The sequence below is a fragment of the Manduca sexta genome, chromosome 12 (genome assembly GCF_014839805.1).
Source record: "Manduca sexta isolate Smith_Timp_Sample1 chromosome 12, JHU_Msex_v1.0, whole genome shotgun sequence".
NCBI classification, from domain to species: domain Eukaryota; kingdom Metazoa; phylum Arthropoda; class Insecta; order Lepidoptera; family Sphingidae; genus Manduca; species Manduca sexta.
The window spans coordinates 7902496-7924163 of NC_051126.1; the positions used below are offsets into that span (position 1 = coordinate 7902496).

Sequence of the window (21668 nt, forward strand, 5' to 3'; positions counted from 1 at the left end):
GAGCGGATTGAACCTGACTGTGGTACTGTGTCAACTCGAAAGTGGTTTTTATTTTTGTATATAATTCGTGTAAACATAGGCCGGTTTCTAACGGACTGAGAGTCGAAGCGCTGACGAGTCGAGGACACTCAAGATGTAACACAGTAATGTTTCGTGGAAGCAGCGAATGTGACTGCGCGGACTGCCCTGGTGTGGAGGTGTTGGCGCAGATCGCGGCGGTGGTGCGAGTGTATGTGCGTACAACTAGCGGTTGTTACTTACGTATGATACGTGAATATATTATGCGTGCGCTCTCGCGCCACAGTCGCGTCCGCTTCGACTTCGCCTCGAGCATGCTAAGGGCGACCTGACTTAAATTATGTTTTTGTAAAAATGTTTGTTGTTGTTTGATTGCTAATATTAAGTAAAAAATGGTAAGTAATCCGGTTGTGATGTTCTACGATAGAAAAAAATATATAATTTTTGTTACGGAAAAATTTACTTTATAATACAAGTTGTTATGGTTTTCTAACTATATCCTCAGACTTTATTTGTATTCAATGAAAACTGTAATTGCTTACGTTGTATATTAAACCTATAGTCTAACGGCCTATTTCAATAAACGATCCCATGGTAATCTTCGATCCGACTCCAGAATAAACCAATCGTCATTTGTATGCACGTGAAAAAATCTGATGTATTTTCGTGATCGATCTAAAATCGGTGGGGGTCGTTTATTGATATCCTCAGTTAGGTACATAACATTAATGACTGTGTAAACTGCAAAAAAAAGATTGAACATTTATATTCGATTATACATAATATGACACACAGTCAACACCCGGGACCAGATCTACACATCCGCACCTCAAGATAAATTTATTGGAGTGAAGTGGTATACAGCATGTTTTATTATTACAAAACATGCTGTAAGTACATCATATATTATTATTCACCTGAACAATGATTCTTTGGATTTTCAATCCGGAACTAATGATTTACTGTATGTAGATTTAAGGCATGTATAGAACGGGTTGTGCCTCGTAATTCAACTATAATTTTAATATTTGTAAAAAATACGAGACAAATATGGTGACCGAGTGGTCAGTAGTTCTCACTGGCTTGTAGGAAGTGACAACTTCTAAATTAATGTACCTTCGTCATCACAGACCTACGTAAAAGACCCGTCATAATTATTGTTTCCCGTACGGTCGCCTTGTCACTTTATAGAGTGGTTAATTTATGTTTATATGCCCTCTATTGTAAATTTTTAGATGCGTTATTGATTGTATTATAATATTGTTTCGTTGCTAATTCACAGCACCGAGCTAATAGTTCTAATACTTTGACCAAATTACGACATTGATTAACGGTCGTCAAAAAATAGTGTGCGTAATTTCCCGTCTTATCTCCAGCGCGTGCGCTGTCTATCACGACAGTGGTTTTTGAGATTATAATATTATGATAATAATTTTAAAATATCGTCGTCTAAAATATCGATGTCGTCACTTTTTTATAATTGAATAATGTGATTAAGAAGCCAGGCTTGGCCTGATGCTAAGCGATAAGACTGCTTGATGCCCAAAAGATGCATAGTGGTATTCCACCCTCCGGAGACGAGATAAATATGTGTGATGACTGCGAGACACATCATGAAAAGATTCTTTGAGTCTGGAAGTTTGCATGAAAGTCCTTTCTTAAACCGAAATGATGTCGGTTTGATAAATATATGTGAAACAGCGAGGAAGAACATGTCATGTTATTTACAATTAAGGTTTTCTGTTATGTATCAGTATTTATGTTTATATCGATTTTTAGTAGTTACGTGCCAGCATGGACTATCGTGTGTTCAAAAACGTCCCTCTTTGAACTTTACATAATGTATTAGTTGTGTAGGTGGTGATGTGCACTTATGTATAAAATGTCGTCTTATTATTTTGCAATGTCTATATAACTTGTTAAATGTAAATAATCGAGAGGGTACTCTTTATAAATCGAGACTAATGGAGAAGCAACAAGATGTCTTGGCCGTTTATTTGTCGATATTTAGTTTGTATACATTCCGTATTCTGAATACCCTAGTAAATGACTATTATTTAGTTCTGCTTCCTGCACCTGCAAGATGCTAAAATGCTGCATGACCTGCGTGGCCGGGTTTACGACCTAAATGTATGCATATATATAATAATTATCAGAAATGTGAAAAATAGTTTAGTAAAAGTATTTAAATACAAAATGCAAATGGATTGTTATTGTTACTTTAGTATTTAAAATATAAATACAAAATAGTTTTAAATAAAAGTATTTAAATACAAAATGCAAGATATGTAATTTCAAAATAGGTTTTCCAAATAAAATACCTTGTACTTATTTAACTGATGCGGAAGATGATGCGGCGATAACCTAGTTGGGTGTGGAACGGACTGCAAAGACGAATGACCGCAGGTTCAAATCCCTAGGGCACACACCTCTGACTTTTCTTAAATCATGTGTGAATACTTTGTGAATTTATCGTGCGCTTTAACGGTGAAGGAAAACATCGTGAGGAAACCTGCACATCTGAGAAGTTCTCTATAGGAATTTCGAAGGTGTGTGAAGTCTACCAATCCGCACTAGGCCAGCGTGGTGGACTAAGGCTGAAACCCTCTCAGTAGTAGAGGAGGCCCGTGCTCAGCAGTGGGCACGTATATAATACAGGGCTGATATTATTATTTAACTGATTTCTACTAGTGTTTGTTCAAAGAGTTTATCTTTCATGTAAAGTCTATGGGGCCTCATAGTCATTCCACTGAATGAAAATAGTCGTTCAACAGGTTCAGAACTTGGTAAGCAGGTATTATATTTAAGGTAGAGTTTTTTTTTACATTTGGACATTAGTTCACGGATTCTTAAGCATTGTCTTCACCTTTTAAATATTGTAGTGTTTCCAGATCAAATGTAGTCATCGCCATTGACTTCAAATTTGTTTGACGCGCAATGTTGGCATAATATTGTTTTTGGTGATAATGGTGACAACATTGGACCACGATTAGTGTGTTCATAAATAAACTAATTTTGGACTTTAAGAATGAAAAATAAAAAAATGAATTAAAAATGTAACAAAACTATTTTGTATCTTACAAATACAAAAATATTTTGTATTTGAAATAAAATACTAAATACATTTCGAAAAAAGTATTGCAAATGGAAAATAAAAATAGGTATTTTGTATTTAAAATACACATATTTTAAATAATTCACATCTCTGATAATTATGTATTTATATATTATATCTAGCCTGTTTGAGTTACAAGTTAATATAATAAGCGTGTCCAATAAATCTTATAGCAAACTTACGGCGAAGATGGTTGGAAGGGTGCTATACCAGTCCTCAAGATTTCGAAAATGGTGACGCTTTTATAGGGTTTATTTATATCTAGTAGAGCACGCTTCAAGCCATCTTCATATTAAGTTTGACGTGCCATTTACGGGATACGCTGTATAGTGTTTTCCCGATGAAATAAAATGATAATGACATGTAATAAACTGAAAAATGTTTTTTTTTGGTTTTAACTGTAATAATAATAATTATGCAAATTGAATCTGTGATAAATGGTAAGAAATCTGTGATAATGCGTAAGTCATTAGGTACGAGTTGTATAAAAAAAATAAATTTTTTAAATGTAGGTATATTTTTCTATTGTGATTATAGTGATCCAGCGAAAAATGATTTATGTACCGTTAGTACTTCGCCAGGGGCACGCACGCCTGTTTAATTTTAACGTTCATGTCAATGTGGCGGTATATGCCAGCTGTATTGAGAAATAAAAAATACATAGATAGAGAATACTCCTCGCGTGCAAAAAATGCACTACGGCGGTGTGTGAAAATACACCGTATTAAAATACACCGTGTACATACAAAATTTGTGTTGGTCGTAGCTTGAAGCACCTACTTTTGCCCTTGCTGTATGTGCCGCCACACCGCACTGATCATCGGTTTGGTTAAGTATATGCGGACAATACGCCTGGAATGTGGCGAGTCGCGCCGAATTTTACGTGTTATTAGGTAACTACTACTAATCAGATGATTATGATTATGACTTAAAAATATTACACTAAATTGATTGTTAAGCATTAGCTCTCCAAACATATTTGTTAAAAAAATATATATTGCGTACTTAATTATTATTAATCAATTATTATATCGTACTGCATACATTTATTCACTGACAATCTATAATTACAATAGTCCAATTATTATCACTTCATTTATTATTTTTATTTTCGCACCGTCCGTTGGTGTGAGTTGTTGCTAGATCTGTTGGCGTTACTTATTGTATTGTGGTGTTCAGGCGGCGGTGTCTTGTCATTTTGTGTGAGTGTTATTGTTTAGTGATGCAGTGTTGTAGTCTTTGAGGTTATTGACAATTGTATCAATAAATTTGTTAAATGATTTGATGCATTGTTCATTTTCAACGAGTTCTTGGATCTTGTAGGGGTCCCTGTCGAAGCTTTTGCAGATGCTCTTATCGCCCCATCTAGAGGCCGTGAACTTGGGGCCGTCCCGGATCAGGTGGTCGAAGTCCTGCGTTGTTGCGGAATTGCAGTCATAATTAACGGTCCGAAATCTGTGAAGATATTTTTTGCAGTATCTGTGTCCGGTGAGGTACTGAGTGGTGAGTGAAAAGTTTAATGGCGTTCGTTTTTAATTTGTTTGATGACATGTGTTTGGTCTCGCCGTGTTGGCCATTGATATATATGCTGCGTTGGTTTGTTTGTCGGTTTCTTTTCTGATAATAGCTTTGACGTGGCTGATAGGAAATTTGTCGTTCTTATAGGATGAGTGGGAGTTGGCCGCTGATGTGGCTGCCGGGGCCGCCTGCTTATTGCGAGGATGCCAACATGACGTGCTCGAACCCATTCTATTTGTATTGGCGTTGTCTGTTGGATTTCTTTGAGTGTCTTGTGAATTCTGATTACAAATGGGTTGTTGTTGTTATTTTTGATCCCCATTATTGCTGTTTCGCATTCAGTGAAGATGGTGATTTTTTGTAAAAGGTTGGTAGCCCAGGAGACCGCTTTTTGTGTTGCCAATAGTTCGGCTTGGTATACTAAGCAAGCAGGATGCAAAATAAAATTTTTGGTTGTGCAGGTACTGTTGCTTTGTTGGGCTACGAAGGCTGCTCCTACGCTGTTGTCATGTGATGTGTGATGATCTGAGTGATGTCCTGAGACAAGTGGTGTGTAGTTGTGCTTATTTTCATTGCTTCTATTTCAGCTATTGCGTATATTATTTTAGATGTATAGTGGAGTGAATGCAGCCAGTGCGATGGCTGCACTTGCTGAGACAGTGTGAAATCCTCTTACGATTTTTATTGCAATGCGTCGTTGGAGCGCTCGTAGTTGTTTGATTACCTTCTGGTATTTGGTGGCTTGGTGCCATACCCCAGCCGCATATGTAATTATTGGTTGAATTACATGTTCACATATTATCTTGATATTTTCGGCTTGTATTTCCCAGGTGGGGTGCACAAATTTGCATATCTTGGTATATATCTTGTATGCTTTTTGGATGGCACATTGTGTGTGCTTTGTAAATGTAAATTTTTGGTCCATTATGATACCAAAGACCTAGAATTGATTCTGTAGGTCGATACGATTTCCGTCCATTCTTATTTTTTATTCCTCTGGCTTTCGGGGTGAACGCAATGGCCTGAGTCTTGTTGGGGCCAAATGTGAGCTTGAGCTAGTATCTTTTAGGTTGGGCCCTGGTGACATCTAGAGAATTCCACGTCGGCATCACCTGCCTGTCATAAGAGGCGACTTTTTGGAGCTTAGAGAGAGTCACGGGGCGAGCAGTAGGGGCCCGCTCGCCCCACTACAGCGACTATGAGGTGGACGACTATGCGGGTAGTAGGTCTCCTGATGGTCGTACACGCCAAAGGTCTTAGCCCCATCAATTAGAGAGGTGACGCAATGCGGTACCGTCCCGTATGCGCTGAAGAAGGCCAAAGCGAGTTTTTGGTTGGTATGCCGGTGTGGGGTTATACCCCACAAGACAAGCGAGCATTAGATCGAGTCCCTAATCCTGTATACACTATAACGTATACAGGGTTATGACTCGATCTAATGCTCGCTCGGATGATGCTACATTCCCGACTGTTGATATTGGGCTGTAAGACCGGTGAAACCAACATAATAGTTTCACTCACCCCTCCAAGTGATATGATGCGTTTCTTTGCCCTTGAGAAATAAAAAAAGTATCACTTAAGTCATTAATGACTAATTTTCCAGATTACAAAGAGAATAAAATATCTAGCATGTACAGATATGCTAGAAATAGGTGCAACTTCACGTATACGAAGGGTGGACGACTTACACTTGGTATTAATAAAACTATTGCTATCCAAACTCTAATTTTATATACGGGTTAATAAGAAATCTATATCTATACTTATATCTATTCTATACTTATAATAAATCTGTAGAGAGGTCAATTCTGTACATGAAATATATTTCCAAAATAACTATCAGGGGGTGATTAGGGATCGATACTGATGCCAAAAATGCAATTAGTAAAATTTTTGTCTGTCTGTCTGTCTGTCTGTCTGTCTGTCTGTATAACCGTTATAGGAACAAAAACTACTCGACGGATTTTAACGAAACTTGGTACAATTATTTGTCATACTCCTGTGCTGGTTATAGTATACTTTTCATCATGCTACAATGAATAGGAGCAGAGCAGTGAAGGGAAATGTTGGGAAAACGGGAAAAGTTACTCCATTTTTTAAGTTTCCGCCGCGTGTGCAACCTTAATGGTTAAAGCTACACAGAAATCATCTATGACGGAAATGTTCGCCTTAAAATTATATAAAAATATCCCACGACAGCATATGTCTATCTTTTATGGTTGACTCACAATAACACGTGTAGCTCCCGATAGCATAGCAGTTCGAAGCTTTCTCATTATATTTGTCTACTCTTACGTTTATAACACTCTCAGTCAGCCCCGGATCAGGGGGCGGGGGGGGCAAGCCAGGGCCCGTGCCCCGGGCGGCGAATTTATAGGGCGGGAAATTCAAACTTGGCAGACGAATACACATCTCATCATTAACGCAACTTTGACTACTGCGACATCTATACTCTATACTATTATATAAAGCTGAAGAGTTTGTTTGTTTGAACGCTCTAATCTCAGGAACTACCGGTTCGAACTGAAAAATATTTTTGTGTTGGATAGCCCTTTGTTCGTGACGTGCTATAGGTTATATGTCATCACGCTATACCCAATAGGAGCGGAGCAGTAAAGGATAATTTCAGGAACTACCGGTTCGAACTGAAAAATTATTTTTGTGTTGGATAGCTCTTATTCGTGAAGTGCTATAGGTTATATATCATCACGCTATACCCAATAGGAGCGGAGCAGTAATGACTAATCTCAGGAACTGCCGATTCGAACTGAAAAAATATTTTTGTGCTGGATAGCCCTTTGTTCGTGGCGTGCTATAGGTTATATATCATCACGGTATACCCAATAGGAGCGGAGCAGTAATGGCTAATCTCAGGAACTACCGGTTCGAACTGAAAAATTCTTTTTGTGTTGGATAGTCCTTTGTTTGTGGAGTGCTATATATCATCACGCTATACCTAATAGGAGCGGTTCAGTAAAGGATAATTTCAGGAACTACCGGTTCGAACTGAAAAATTATTTTTGTGTTGGATAGTCCTTTGTTTGTGGAGTGCTATATATCATCACGCTATACCCAATAGGAGCGGTTCAGTAATGGCTAATCTCAGGAACTATCGGTTCGAACTGAAAAAATATTTTTATGTTGGATAGCCCTTTGTTCCTGCAGTGCTATAGGCTATATATCATCACGCTATGACCAATAGGAGCAGAGCAGTAACAGTTTCAACATGTTGCAAAAACGGGGAAAATATATTATTTTTGAGAGCTTCTGTTGCGTGCGCTGCGTAAACGGTTAAAGTTATGCAACAATGATGTATGACGGGTTTGTTCCTCTTAAAAAGTTATACAAAAATTTATTATAAAACAAAGTCCCCCGCTGAATTTGTCTGCCTGAACGTGTTAAACTCAAAAACTACCCAACGTATTAGGATAAAATTTGGTATGGAGACAGTTTGAGACCCTGGGAAGAACACAGGCTTCCGGGAAAATATATAGCGTGACTTTTATAACGGAAAACTTTAGCCTGAAAAACTTTATAACGCGGGCGGAGCCGCGGGCAAAAGCTAGTATTTAAAATAAAAGCTATGAAATATTTCCAATTTGTGGCTTTATATTTATATGTGAATGAAATATTTTTGGCGTTTTTGTTAGTAATAATTGAATACATATACAAAAATAATCAATCTTATTCTATTTTATTTGAAGAGTTACCTGCATCTGCAAAGTTTAAGATCAAAAACACGATATTTTTGATATGTGTCTTGATGCTATATTGAATTCACCATAAAATAACATTAAAACTCAGTTCTTTTTGATGGCGTCCAAGTGGAATTGAACGAAACTTTTAATTGTCATAAAAACCAAAAACTATTCTCAATACTCATCAAAGACAATACAAACACTTGTATTTGTAAACTGTTTAGAAAATGTTTTAATAGATGCGTTAGTTCTTTTGATGATGATGTTAGGTTTTATAGGAAGTAGAACGGAGCAAGACTTACGGAGAAAGACTAGAAGACGTAGCACAAAAGCAACATGTACAAGTAATGTAAAATTAGGCTGTCACATATCCTACTTTTTTTTTAAAGTTTACGTAGAGGTTCTTATTTGCTGTTTATATTAAATTCCAACACCTCCACTATATCGAAAGAAACTTTAACTATTATTATTTAAAATTTCTGAAGTACGAAACCTTTAACACAATCATAATGTTTTACTGGATGTTTTTTACAAGCGCTGTCGAAAATGTTGGGTCTACAGTTGTCGTCAATTAAACTAGGACCTGCAACTCTACCGTTGGTAGAGTTTACAGTTCCAGAGAGTGTTCTTGGCGTTAAGGTCGCCCGTCAGAAGGACGGATTCCCCCATATTGAGTAATGAGGCTAGTTCGCTGGAGTGAAGCTCCTTACCGGGTGCCTTTTACATTATTATATAGTTTTGTGATGAACATGGCTCTAGGTAGGTTATACTATAGTCTAACTCCATACATTGGTCAAAATTCTCATACCAACATCTGAATGTCTGTTTTAAACAGTACATGACCTTTTTAAATAATTTGGTTGCGATTCTAAAATGTATGTAACTCATGCGTTTGTTTTAACTTTATATGTATCTATTTTTATTGCGTCGATAAACATAAATGTCATAGATAGATGAGGGGAAATTCGGTTTTTAATAGATAGTTTAGTATTATGTATGTACATGTACACGATAATACTATTGAGGCAGACGAAATAATGCATTTATGAAAGAAATGAAGAAAACTGTGAAATTTAGGACAAGCTTAGCATGTTTGACGAGATGGATTATATGATGGAACAGTGCCAGGGCAAAGGTTTCTTGTCGCCTGGGGCGGACCGGAAAATTGCTGCCAAAGACGGGCGGGGGCAAATAAAAGTTAATTTTAACAAATAAAGTCACGCGTGTCCCCTTTCTACACTGATATATGCGACAAAAGTAAAAATAAGGTTTAATTTTACGCATTTTGCTGCCCCCTTCATGTGCCGCCCGAGGCTCTCCCGTCAACCACGCTACGCCACTGAAACGGAGGCTCTAGAAATGCTGTCTGTATATAGTAAAGCAATTATTGTGTACTTTATCGTTTAGCCCCTTATTAATTAAGAGCGTTATTAATATGTTTACTTAATTTAGCTTATAGCATTTTCTTATTTATTTAAGAGAAAATGAAAAAAAAACTGCTGATTAGGTTAATCACTGATTAAAAAAATATTTATTGGTTCGGCCCATTGTAATTTTTATGATGATTGAAATGTTATTAAATCATCCAATAAATTATCCTGATAATTAAATATTATAATACCACTATGATTATAATTATTGGAAATTATCAAATAATAGTTTTTCGCGGAACGCTTGTTATGTAAATAATAATATGAATCGTCAATTCCAAATGTTCAATGTTCTATTATCAAACTTGGTGTGATAATTTTAATTTTAAAAATAATAAAAAAATTACTTATATAAAATGCTTTTTATTTCATATTAGTCTTCATTAAGGAGTTTACACCATTCTTGATTAAATTAAATAAATTAAGTACATGTTATATATAATTTGGGTAAGGATGATTGTTCAAAAACGGTTTAAACCACAATATGTTATGAAGAGCATAATATTTTATGTACAATAATGATAGTACATAAAATATTATATTGTAAAATGCTTTACCAATATATATTTTTTCAAAAACGACGATTTTATGTGCTTTAGTACATGTGTAGGTGCTAATTAAAGAATTTTACCTCTAATTTCGAATGTAGTGTAATATGTATCAGTTGTGTATGTGTGTCATATTAATAAATTTTATATAATGTGTCGTGCAATTACTTGACACTTGTTATAGATTGGTATTTTATGTGAGCAATTTATTCGGATGTACTTAAACCGACCGTGCGTAAAAATACTGTATTGTAATGAATAAAATTAAGTAACTGTAAATTGGAAAAAGGATACTTTGGATTTAAATATATAAAATATTATAATTTGGGTCTATACACACGTTTTTTAAACAATTAAGAAAGAATCTTCCCTACCTCTACATTCTATACGCAGAAAGATCAGACCACATATAAAAACCCTGCATGGACGTACATATGTATACTAACGAGTATTCGATCTCTCTCTTGTTTCGATTTCTATTTGCACTCTTATCAAAAAACCGCAGGACAATTAACGTGTAGGTACGCCCGAATAGTACGCTCAACGTGTATACACCAAAAATACGCGTCAGTTATTTCAAAACAACGTGTACATAGACCCTAACAAATGAAAAACTTTTGATACTTGTGTTCACTTCGTTAAATTTTTTTTTACTATTTAGTACTATTTTGTGAGCATTGAAAGTTGACGGAATAATATAATCACTGTACCTATAATGTATAGTTTTTAATAATTACCAAACATTTTTGTTTTCTTGTACTCTATGGTTTTATACGGCGTGAATCGTGGCGTTCAGGTAACTAGAGTCTGTGTAGAATATATTATATGCAAATAGCCGGATTTATAGAAGATATCGCTGTTTGTACGTTGTTTCACGACTTAGATTCCATAAAATAATTCTTGAGAAATTTATTGGTACTATTTTTTTGAAGCGAGATCACATAATATCTGGTGTATTGAAAGTAGACGAATATGGATCAGTGTTGATGTACAGACAAGTTGAGAGAGGTGCTGTTCCATTCAAGCGGAGTCGAGCAAAAAATATAGATCTATGTAGAATTGAGAGTTCCTAGTTAAGTGATATGTGAGAGTCCGCCTGTGTAGGTACCACCGCAATGTCTATTTCTGCCGCCAAGCAGCAGTGTGTAGTCACTATTGTGCTCCGGGTTGAAGGACATTGTAGCCAGTGTAACTACTGAACATAATAAGACTTAACACCTCATGTCTCATGATGGCGAGCGCAGTGGAATACCAGACAATACGTAATTCAAGGTGGATGGTGTTTCTACTATTATAGCGGCGGATATATCGCTTACCATCAGGCGAACGGCAAGCTCGTCTCGTCATTCAAAGCAATAAAAAAAAAGTGAATTTGAAAAAAAACTATTTTACACAAAAACGTATCCCTTCTGTTCCGCTCTGCTTGAGTGATAACGTACCGACAGGGCTAATTCATCGCAAATAATACAATGTATAACGCAATATCCTGTATGCGACATCGCATAACAAAAGATGAGTTGCGTTTCAAGATGTGGTGTGAGTTAACTAAATGTGTTTTGGTTTATAAGTCGATAATTTTTCGGATAATATGAAGTTCGATTTAAAAAAAATGTCGTATATATTTTATTGTTATATAATTTAGTTATTGCAATTACTATGTTGATGCAAATTTGCATGATGTTTGATAAAAAAATATATATATTTTTGTGAATTATCAAAAAGACTGTTAGATATAAAGTTTTTTGAATAGCTTCAAGCTAGCACACAAGGTGAAACGTAGGCTGCTGCAAACCGCAATCCTCCACTGTAGACCGCAAGCGACGCAACTGGTTCGTATTAACTTTTTAATCAACACTATTGGAAAAAATAATGCTCCTCTTGTTTTAATAGAAACACTAGTATTATAACATTCGTATCAGTCTGGCTTAATGCAAGTTAGAGGAAGGCCATGAGTTAATTTGAGTAATTACTGATCATGCTTCTCCTCGTCTGGTGTACGGTCTAGTGAAATTGGCTTGGTGCTGGCTTCAGTCAGTGATATTATTTAGATATAACATTATATGTAGGGTATTTTATAAACTTACTTAAATTATTGAGTGATATTTAACTGACAGTTGCTACACATTCAGCTGTTCGCGTACCATCGCATACTAGTGTGATCTGCAGTTTGTTATTGTGATTTGCAGCTGTATACGTAGGGGCACCTTAAACTAAGCTTATGTTGTATTCATTGCACGAGAATTAGGTACCAACATAGTAATTTAGACGTCAGTTAGTTTGTGTAATATGGTCGAACTATAATTTTTAAATACTATTGTATTAATTTAATTGAGACTTAATTATAATACACTTTCAAAATGTATTTATTTAATTGAGACTTTGAATATTATACTCTTTCAAAATAAATAGTTGTATTCCTTTTAATGTAAATTGTATTTTCTTTTGTTCATGTTATTTCTATTGCTATTTGATATTCGAATGTTATTTACGTTTTCTAAGCAGGTGCTCTAGGAATTTTAATATAAAGAAGAGATACAAGTCGTCTTCATCAATATAATTCCAAGATCTTCGCATGACTACACTGAAAGCTCTCAATGACTCCGATGAGGGTAATCCAGCATTGTGCATTAAATATATCGTAAAAGTTGTGTGGTATTCATCCAGGTTGTACAAGATTTTTGTTATTTACCAATTCAGAACATTAACATATAGAATTCGAGGAGTATGCATAAGATAAATAAAATCGTTTAATTTATTATGCAACATTTTTCAGAAATTTAATAACTAACTGGCAAACCGAAAATTATAGATTTTAAGCATTTAGATATTCTGCCAATATTAGTTTGAAACAGCTAGAAAATAGAAAACGAACAAAAAAACCGAGTATTTGTCCGTCATAATGACTTTGCTATTTTAGTTGCATTGATAAATTTTAGTTTCTATAATGCCAAAGAATTTCCCGTTAAAATTATCAAAAATGAAAAATTCTAAGACTATAATTTAAAATTCCATTGTGGTAAATTTGGTATCTTTATTTGATCAGGACTCGAATATATTTTATGTATTCCATGCAGCCGTCTGGCACTTCCATAGCTGTTAAGAATTAAATTTGCCTTTATGTTATACGGATTTTTATAAAAAACCATTTTCGCTGATGTGCAGATTTTTTTAGATTGTTTCTTTTCAAAACTCTGCATATAATTTAATGTAAAAAATATAATTTAATTCTTCGACACATTACTACTTTCATTAAATCGCCGATCACCATCACGTAATTTATTGTATCTTCTACTTACACAACGAATATTTGGTTAAATGTGAACTATTTGAGGGATGTTTGAAGTTAGTTATTCATACCTAGGCCAAATAGGCGACATGTTAGCTGTAATGTGACGAGGTTCTCGCTTAGATATTATTATGAATAGATAAATTATATTCAATGAGAAGAGAAAGGTGAATCCATTCATAATAATGAACCCCATTTCGAGTTCGTCACTGTACATTGTCCGGTCATATATTCGCATATATGTGATGGTTCGATTCGCGCGGCGATTATAAATCTTCGTGCAAAACTATGTCTTAGTAAAATATTAGATATAGATACACTACAATTATTTTTTATTTATATTTTCAGATATGGTCCTAGAAGCAGTGTTCCTCCACCTGTTTACCCGCCATTGGGAGTAAAACCTCCTGCGAGTATGGGAAATGTCCCCATGCACCCTGATCCGCCACCGGGTTATCGAGGCCGCTATGACGCAGCTCCATTTGAAGAAATTCCACCAGGTTTAGAACCACCTGTGCCAGGATTTGAACCATCTCCATTTGAGAAACCATCATTCGGCCCACCAGGCCCAATTGAACGTGAAAGAATTCCGCCTCCTAATTTTAGGGACCCCTACAGACCACCCACATACGAAGGGCCACCTGGGTACAGGGACATGTCAATGCCTCCTGTGTCTAGTGAGATACCAGTACATGTCGGAGAACAACCGCCACGTTATCGCGATAATTTTAGACCCGGGCCTACTTATCGTGATCAAAGTTCAGTTCCATTCCGGGATGGACAACCGTATAGAGATTCTGGGTCCCAAGGAGCTTACCGTGATCCCAATTTCCGACCTCCTCAATTTCGGGATAGCAATTACAGAAATGCTCCTCCATACAGGGAAGGTAGCTTTAGAGATAATGTGTCGCATACTAATTTCCGTGAAGGAGGAGTTCCTTATAGACCACCTAGTGCCGATCCTCGGGAACCAATACCTCTCAATTACCACGATGCCAATTACCGTGAGAACTTTAGAGAAGATAACAATGCTCCCCGGGAATACAACAGATCAGCAGGATACAGACCTAATGTCCGCAGTAGAGTCGGGCCAAGACGTAATCCTAATGCTGAAGGTGACAGACACAGGGAAAGGGAGGGCCGCGATAGAGATCGTTACAATGAAAACCGTGACAACCCTGACAGGCCGGATAGAAATCGGGATGTAGATAGGAGACCTGTGTATGATAAAGCTCGTGATACACGGGAAGACCGGCCTCGTGAATTTGAAAGGGGTCGAGAATATGAAAAAGAACGGGAACATGGCACACCAGACAAGAAAACTCGTTTATCGCCTAAACGAAGTAGAGAAACGCGTGATAAAAAACGTAGTGAATCAAGAGGACGTTCGAGAGATCGTGAACGTGACAATAGAAGAGATAAAAAGGATGATAGAGTTCATGAAAAATCCTCTAATGACAGAAGTAGAGACCACAAGGAAAAAGAAAAGAAACTTAAGGAAAGAAAAAAGAAAAAGAGGGAAAAGGAAAAAGACACAGAAAAGAAGAAAAAACGAGATAAAAAGGAAAAAAAAGACAAGGAAACTGTCAAAAAAGAAGATTTAGGAGTAACCAAAGACGACACCAAGGAGATGGAAAAACAGGAGAAGCCACCTGAAGTCGATAAAACAGTAAAAACTGAAAAAAGTGATATTGATATTGAAAAAGTTAAGTGTGAGACGTCGTCTAAGGCGGAGGGTAATATAAAGTCTAAAGATGATTTATATGGCGATGAGGCTGCCGACGCTGTTGATAATGAAATAATACAAAATTATGTCAAAACTGAAAATAATGTTGTTAATAATGAAGTAAAAAACCTCGAAGCTGCTAATAAGGATGAACCGTTTGATGGAATAGAACTTCAAGCTAACGCAGATGAACTAGATTTGAAAGTTGAGATGGAAACCAATAGTCAGCCAAATAGTAATATGTTAGCACCTATGCCTGAATTATCTAAATGGGAAGTAGACGAAGAAAATGTAGAAAAAGCAAAGGAACCCGGAGAAATAACTTCACCTGAAGAGGAAGAAGATGGAACTAAGGTTACATCGGATGTTATAAAGCGTGCCGAAAATGCTATATTTGCTAAGGCCATACATTCTCTAAGACCTATAGAAATCAAGAAGATTAGTAGTGATCGTCTAAAATTATATGGTGATGATCAACCTAAAGTACCTATGAACAATATTCAAATAACAGTCCCAGTAGCCGATGCGGAACAGAGATCAATAGAAATTAATGATAAAAAGAAAAGACATTCAAAAACTCCTCCCCCGAGACTGTCTGTCAAAGAACGCCTCGGTGGAAAAATTGACGATGTTCGTAGAGGGCGCGAACCGCGAGTTGTGCATAGTACGGTAGAACGCGTAAAATCACGGTCTAAAACTCCAAAGAAAGAGCAGCCGTACCGAAGAGTAACAGTGGAGAAGGAAAGAAATAAAAAAGACACAGCTGGGAGATCAGATTCATCAAAAAGTGAAAGACGTGTTTTTTCTGAAGGCATAAAAAGCGACAAACAGCGCGGTGGAAGCCCACGTGGTTTTAAAAAATGTTTTGACAAAAATCCTAGAGATGACAAAAGGAATAATTCACGTGATCGTGATCAGGAAAAGAATACGACGGACAACAAAGCTATGCCTACTGATCGTGAAAGAAAGAAATCAATTTTAGATGAAGCGCATTTTGAACCAGATTATGATGAAAATGTAGAATCTGATGGTGAGACCAAAGAAGATATTGGGAAAAAGCGCGAACGTTCTGGATCGCTTAGTGGTCGCGATCACGTTGATGTCAAGAAACTTAAAATTGATAATGATTCTATTAAATTAGATCTTACGAACGTTAAAAAGAAACCTGAAACTGAAAGTGAAACATCAACCGACTCGGACTTTTCGTCTTCATCATCGTCATCGGACGCTCGTAAGCGCAAGAAGAAAAAGAAACGCGCAAAGAAAAAGAAGAAACGTGCTGCAAGTGATAGCGACAGTGAGTCTGAATCTAGTACAGACGAGCACAAGAAAAAGAAGAAGAAGCGCAAGCACAAGAAGAAAGCTAGTAAGAAAAAGAAGAAGTCAAAACACAAGTAATCATTTCCTTTTCAAATACAATACATACTACGCGTTCTTTTTTTATTTTTAAATTAATAGGTAATAGTCGAATCTGATTTTACTTACTGTACGACTATCTAATTAGGCTTTTAGATTAAGTGGGTCAATAGTGTTATAATTGTAACGTGCGTTTTGCATATTAATATTATATAGCTATATCGTCGTGTTAAAAGTAAATAATAAAGTCAGATAGTTATTGACTTGAGTTTTATTTTTGGTAATAAATACACCCATTATTCGCGGGTCGGATTAACTCTGAGGTAAATGATGTAAGTGCCTAGAGCCTCGGCTTCAGCCAAGGACCGATCATCCCGAGAAAAAGAAAATTCAAATTAATGATTTGATTTTAAGAAACCCGAACATTATATTTCAGTACGTTTTCGAACGCCTTTAGTTATTAAAGTATACTCTATTTTTTCGCGGCGATTTTTATGCTGAGTGTTCTGATAGCGGCACTGCAGAATCAGAGGCCGTAGCCAAGACTCCTTTCTATAATCGTTAACGCTAATAGAAAATAAAAAATGTATAGGAATAACATATTCTATAAGTGTGATTACGAAACAAAAGCAAATGGAAAAACAGATACCAAATACAACGACGGAAATCAACGTGTTTGGAGAAGGAAATAGCATCACTACAATGGTTCTATAATGCAAAAGTAACGGTCGACATAATGCAAACAATTTTTTGATTATAATATGACGGATAACTTTCCCAAAAATAATATTAAGCGTTGCAAAATTATAGAAGTTTTAATGATAACCAACGCTGTAGGTTAAACTTATAAAAAACTGCCCTCGTTGGGCAATGTCCCATAAACGTTTGAAAGCATTCGAAATGGTGACCATCATCATCATCGAAAAAGAAATTTTAAAGAAAGTTATTTTTTTATTGCTTTGAATGACAAGACGAACTTGCCGTTCGCCTGATGGTAAGCGATACAACCGCCCATAAACTGTAGAAACAACAATCAACACCTGGAATTACAAAGTGGAATACCATTTTCACTGCGCTCACCATCTTAAGACATGAGATGTCCAGTTTTCATATGTCCAGTAGTTACACTGGTTACAATGTCCTTCAAACCGGAACACAACCGTGGCTACACACAACTGCTTGGCGGTAGAAATAGATATTGCATTGGAACCTGTCCAGGCGTACCCTCACAAATGAGAGACCACCAGTGTCAAGTGGTTTTCAAAGATTTCATACCTTAAAAAAACAAGAAAATCTTTATAAACATGATTCTTCAAATAAATATAGTTAAATCATTTATAAAAATACTTGGGTTTACTGTAAACTACAAAAATGTCCTTTAGCGAATTACGTACGTATATGTATTTCTCTTTTATTCGTTTAATTGAATATGTGATGATATCTGCTGTAATCCATAAATTGAAAGCATGTTAACAAAAAATAAAACCGACTTCAAAAACTCCAACAAATTAAAATACATTTTAACTTAATATTTACGTTCAATAAGTTTATATTTAGAGTTGACACCTATTTTAAATTGGACAAAATAAAACAGTGAAGTTTCTATCAAAATAACTATCAATAAAACGTAATTTTAATATTACACGCCTTAATGCCACTACTACTACTTTTAGAGAATTCGTACAGCAACATCACACTTTCAGGCCCAAATACACTCACGCACGCGACATATTTACATTAAACTACAAAAGGATCAAACAGACGGAAAAGTAAAACTGGGATTATTCGTGAAAATATTCGTTATTCATGGATAATTTTTGGCACTAACTTAGCACAGGTAAAGCCGAATATTTGGTTGCATTTATTAATGCATTGTAGAAATGACCCTGTATAAAGTTTATTTTTTGGTTTGTACTGTGGTCTTTAAAGTTAGTTTAATTTTATGTTAAAAAGTTTTTACTTTTCACTGTTTTATACTTTTATTACTTAACAATACATAGATGGGTCGTTCTCACGTTTCGTTCAAATTACCTTTCCAATGTTATAACTTTTATATTTCTGAATTTTAGATGAAAACCGATGGAAGGATATATTTCTACCTAATGAAGGCTTAATGTTACCGAGTTACATGGAGCTATGTCTCTATATAAAAAAGTTACTGAAGAAAAACACGTCTAAATCTCATTTTTCTTCGCTTACAAAACGTCTCACCAAGAATAAAAAAATATATTATTATCATTTATCACGATAAATTACCAGAAAAAAAGTTTATTGTTTATAAAGAAGCTTTCAAAGAATATATATTTAACACAGTTTACTTAAAATAATGATTGCAATTTCGCGATAATCGATGTTAAAGTTTTGTCAAACGAAAAAGTGCATTCCAATCCGCATTGTCGGATGTCAACATATCTCTCAAATTCGAACCTGTATAGGGACTAGCTTAACCCATGCGGCTTGCAAAGGGGCATTCGTCGCCAAACCTCCGGAGGTTAAGCGGTAGGTCGTTCCGAAAAAAAATTACGTACAATCTTGTGCAGTCAAGAAGACTTTGTCAACGTTTAGCTTCTCATTGCCATCCAGTGATTTTTAAGGTTTGCAATTTTTTTTAAGCTTTCTTAGTTATCTAATATTTAACGTTACTATGGCACTGTATTATATAAATTTTCATAGATTTTTGGCCTAGACCTAATTGGAATAATTTATAAATATATGCCAAATACTTATTTCTCTCTAATTCATTACTATCCATTTCACGTAAAAATGACCTGGATGGTAATGATCGCGTTTGGAAAGGAATGACTAATTATCAAATTTAAATGAAATTTCAATATTTAATGTAAACAAATGGGATATTATCACATTATAGTAATTTCTATTTGTGTATTTCGTAGCATTTTAATGCTGATTTTAGCCAAAATATGGACTATGTTTTTTTAATGAATATGTAAGTTGAGAGTCTGGAGAAGTTTTTGATCTACCTTAGAACCACGAAGTCACCTGTTTAGGTTTTTAAATTTAAAGAAGAAAATTTAGGTCATAATTCATAGAACATAAGTTTTTCACTTTACACCTACATTTCCATAATTTTTATTAGAAGCTGATTGTTTTTAGCAAAAAAGTACAACCAATGAAAATTTTGTTACAATAAAAAAATCTTGAATAAGTCTATTCCTTTTTTAAAAAGAAAACATTTAATCGGTGAAATTGAAAATTCTCAAAAATTCAGAAAAATATTCATAACTCGAAAACTATGAAAAATCGCGGAACATACCTGGGGGTGATTCGGATACCCCAAGGTGCTCTATCTCTGGATCTCCGCTTGACACTACCTTCTGGGACACTCTATATATAGTTTATGTGGTATTGGTCAAATATCGCAAATATATGCTCAAATACGTCAAATGTAGTGCAAGTAAAAAAATTATTAATGTGTGCGTCCACACGGATTATAGTACGTGTGTTGCAGTTTCTATATACTTAGTTACGTTGAAAGTGACAGACTTTGTTTGCGGCAATGAGCACATTGCGCGTTCTTTCATCAAGTTAAGGGATAGATAGAAACAGGATTTTCCCTAAAATAAAGGATACTGGTGACCTTACAGCAAACTGTTATGTGCCGATTCAATTATCTTATATAAGATAGCTAGCTAGACATAATATTGTGAGTTATTTATACTTGTGGTTCAGATGTTTTCATTACTTAACTCTATTGTTAATAATGTATATATACTTACTTTTATACATACTGTGACAAGACACTACAATTTGTATATACTTTTGGTAAGTATAGTTATCATTCACATCACATCGAGATAAGGGAAGTATAGGTATAATGTAATATATTTCGGCCAGGTACTTTGTATTATAATCATCGTGAACCTGATACGATTTCTGATATCCATCGCGCATATGATTATACTTTATTAGGATTATAAATTTCCAAGCATTATTATTTATTTATTAGGGGTAGTTACCACAATAATATTTTGACACATAAGTACCACATCTTAGGTTGTATTGTTTTACAATGAGAAGGATAAAAAAACTCTGCAATTATAAAGCTGTTACTGGTGTGATATAAGCTAATAAAAAAGGAGATAAAGCCGGCATCGCGTTATTAATAATTATTTAAGTCAACGTGCTTATTTAGCAGGAAGTATAAACAATGTAAGTACTTAATGTGAGTTGGTCATTTGTTTGGATTGCCAAATTATGTTATCAGCATTTCCTAAAAAAAAGGTGAAAATGGATCCAAAGTACCTAAGTGTTTCTACTACTCTGGAAGTATTATAATATTTTACGATGTTTGAAAATATAAACCAAGCATCTTAATTTCATTTCACTTGCCAATGTCGACGTCCCCCTTGTGTAATATTGGAATAGTGTACATTAATTTGTTGGTGATTATCGTAACCTTAGACTTCTTGACCGCAAATTTGAGTTTATTTCGGACACCCCAATCCCGCACATTGGCCTGCTTCTGTGCTTCTCCTGATCACAATCAAACACCAGGACGACATGGTCAGTGAAAGCTTGACAATATAGGTAGTTCCCCCCGAGGCAAGTCTTGTGCGCTTGGTCTCCACAACAAATGAACGCCCATGCATGGGGGCACATTTGCCGCGACCCTAGACACACAGTTCAGTGTGTATATTTCATGGTTGCTAAATACACACTGAGGCCTATACGGGTATGCGATCATTTCCCCTCTCTCTCCCTTCCAACTAACCTGAGATGGCTCCTTCTCCTTCTTCTTCTCTTCCTTCACCCTCTCCCCTTCCTTCTTCCTCCGAGACCCTGAAACCGCATAGCCGTGGGTCGCCAGCGTACCGTCCGCTGGCACCCTCGGTGATAACGGTAGGGCCCACCAAATCCTCACAGGGACTGCCGTGGTTGCTAAGCTGGGGGATCGCTTGTACACCGTTCGCAGGGTACCCCCGGTGATAACCATGGCAGACCGCCAAAAAATA

General features: G+C 35.8%; 1 protein-coding gene across 4 annotated transcripts in view; it reads left to right on the forward strand.

The window, feature by feature from the left end:
- LOC115451879 (E3 ubiquitin-protein ligase RBBP6) overlaps nucleotides 1-16958 on the forward strand; it is a 29329-nt gene extending 12371 nt beyond the window's left edge. For all 4 annotated transcript variants that reach the window (XM_037437759.1, XM_037437760.1, XM_037437761.1 and 1 more), the window contains one exon: nucleotides 13962-16958. In XM_037437759.1, coding sequence (XP_037293656.1) covers nucleotides 13962-16737 — 2776 coding nt within the window. In that variant the 3' untranslated portion in view covers nucleotides 16738-16958. The remainder of the gene's footprint in view (nucleotides 1-13961) is intronic.
- The last annotated feature ends 4710 nt before the right edge of the window (nucleotides 16959-21668 follow it).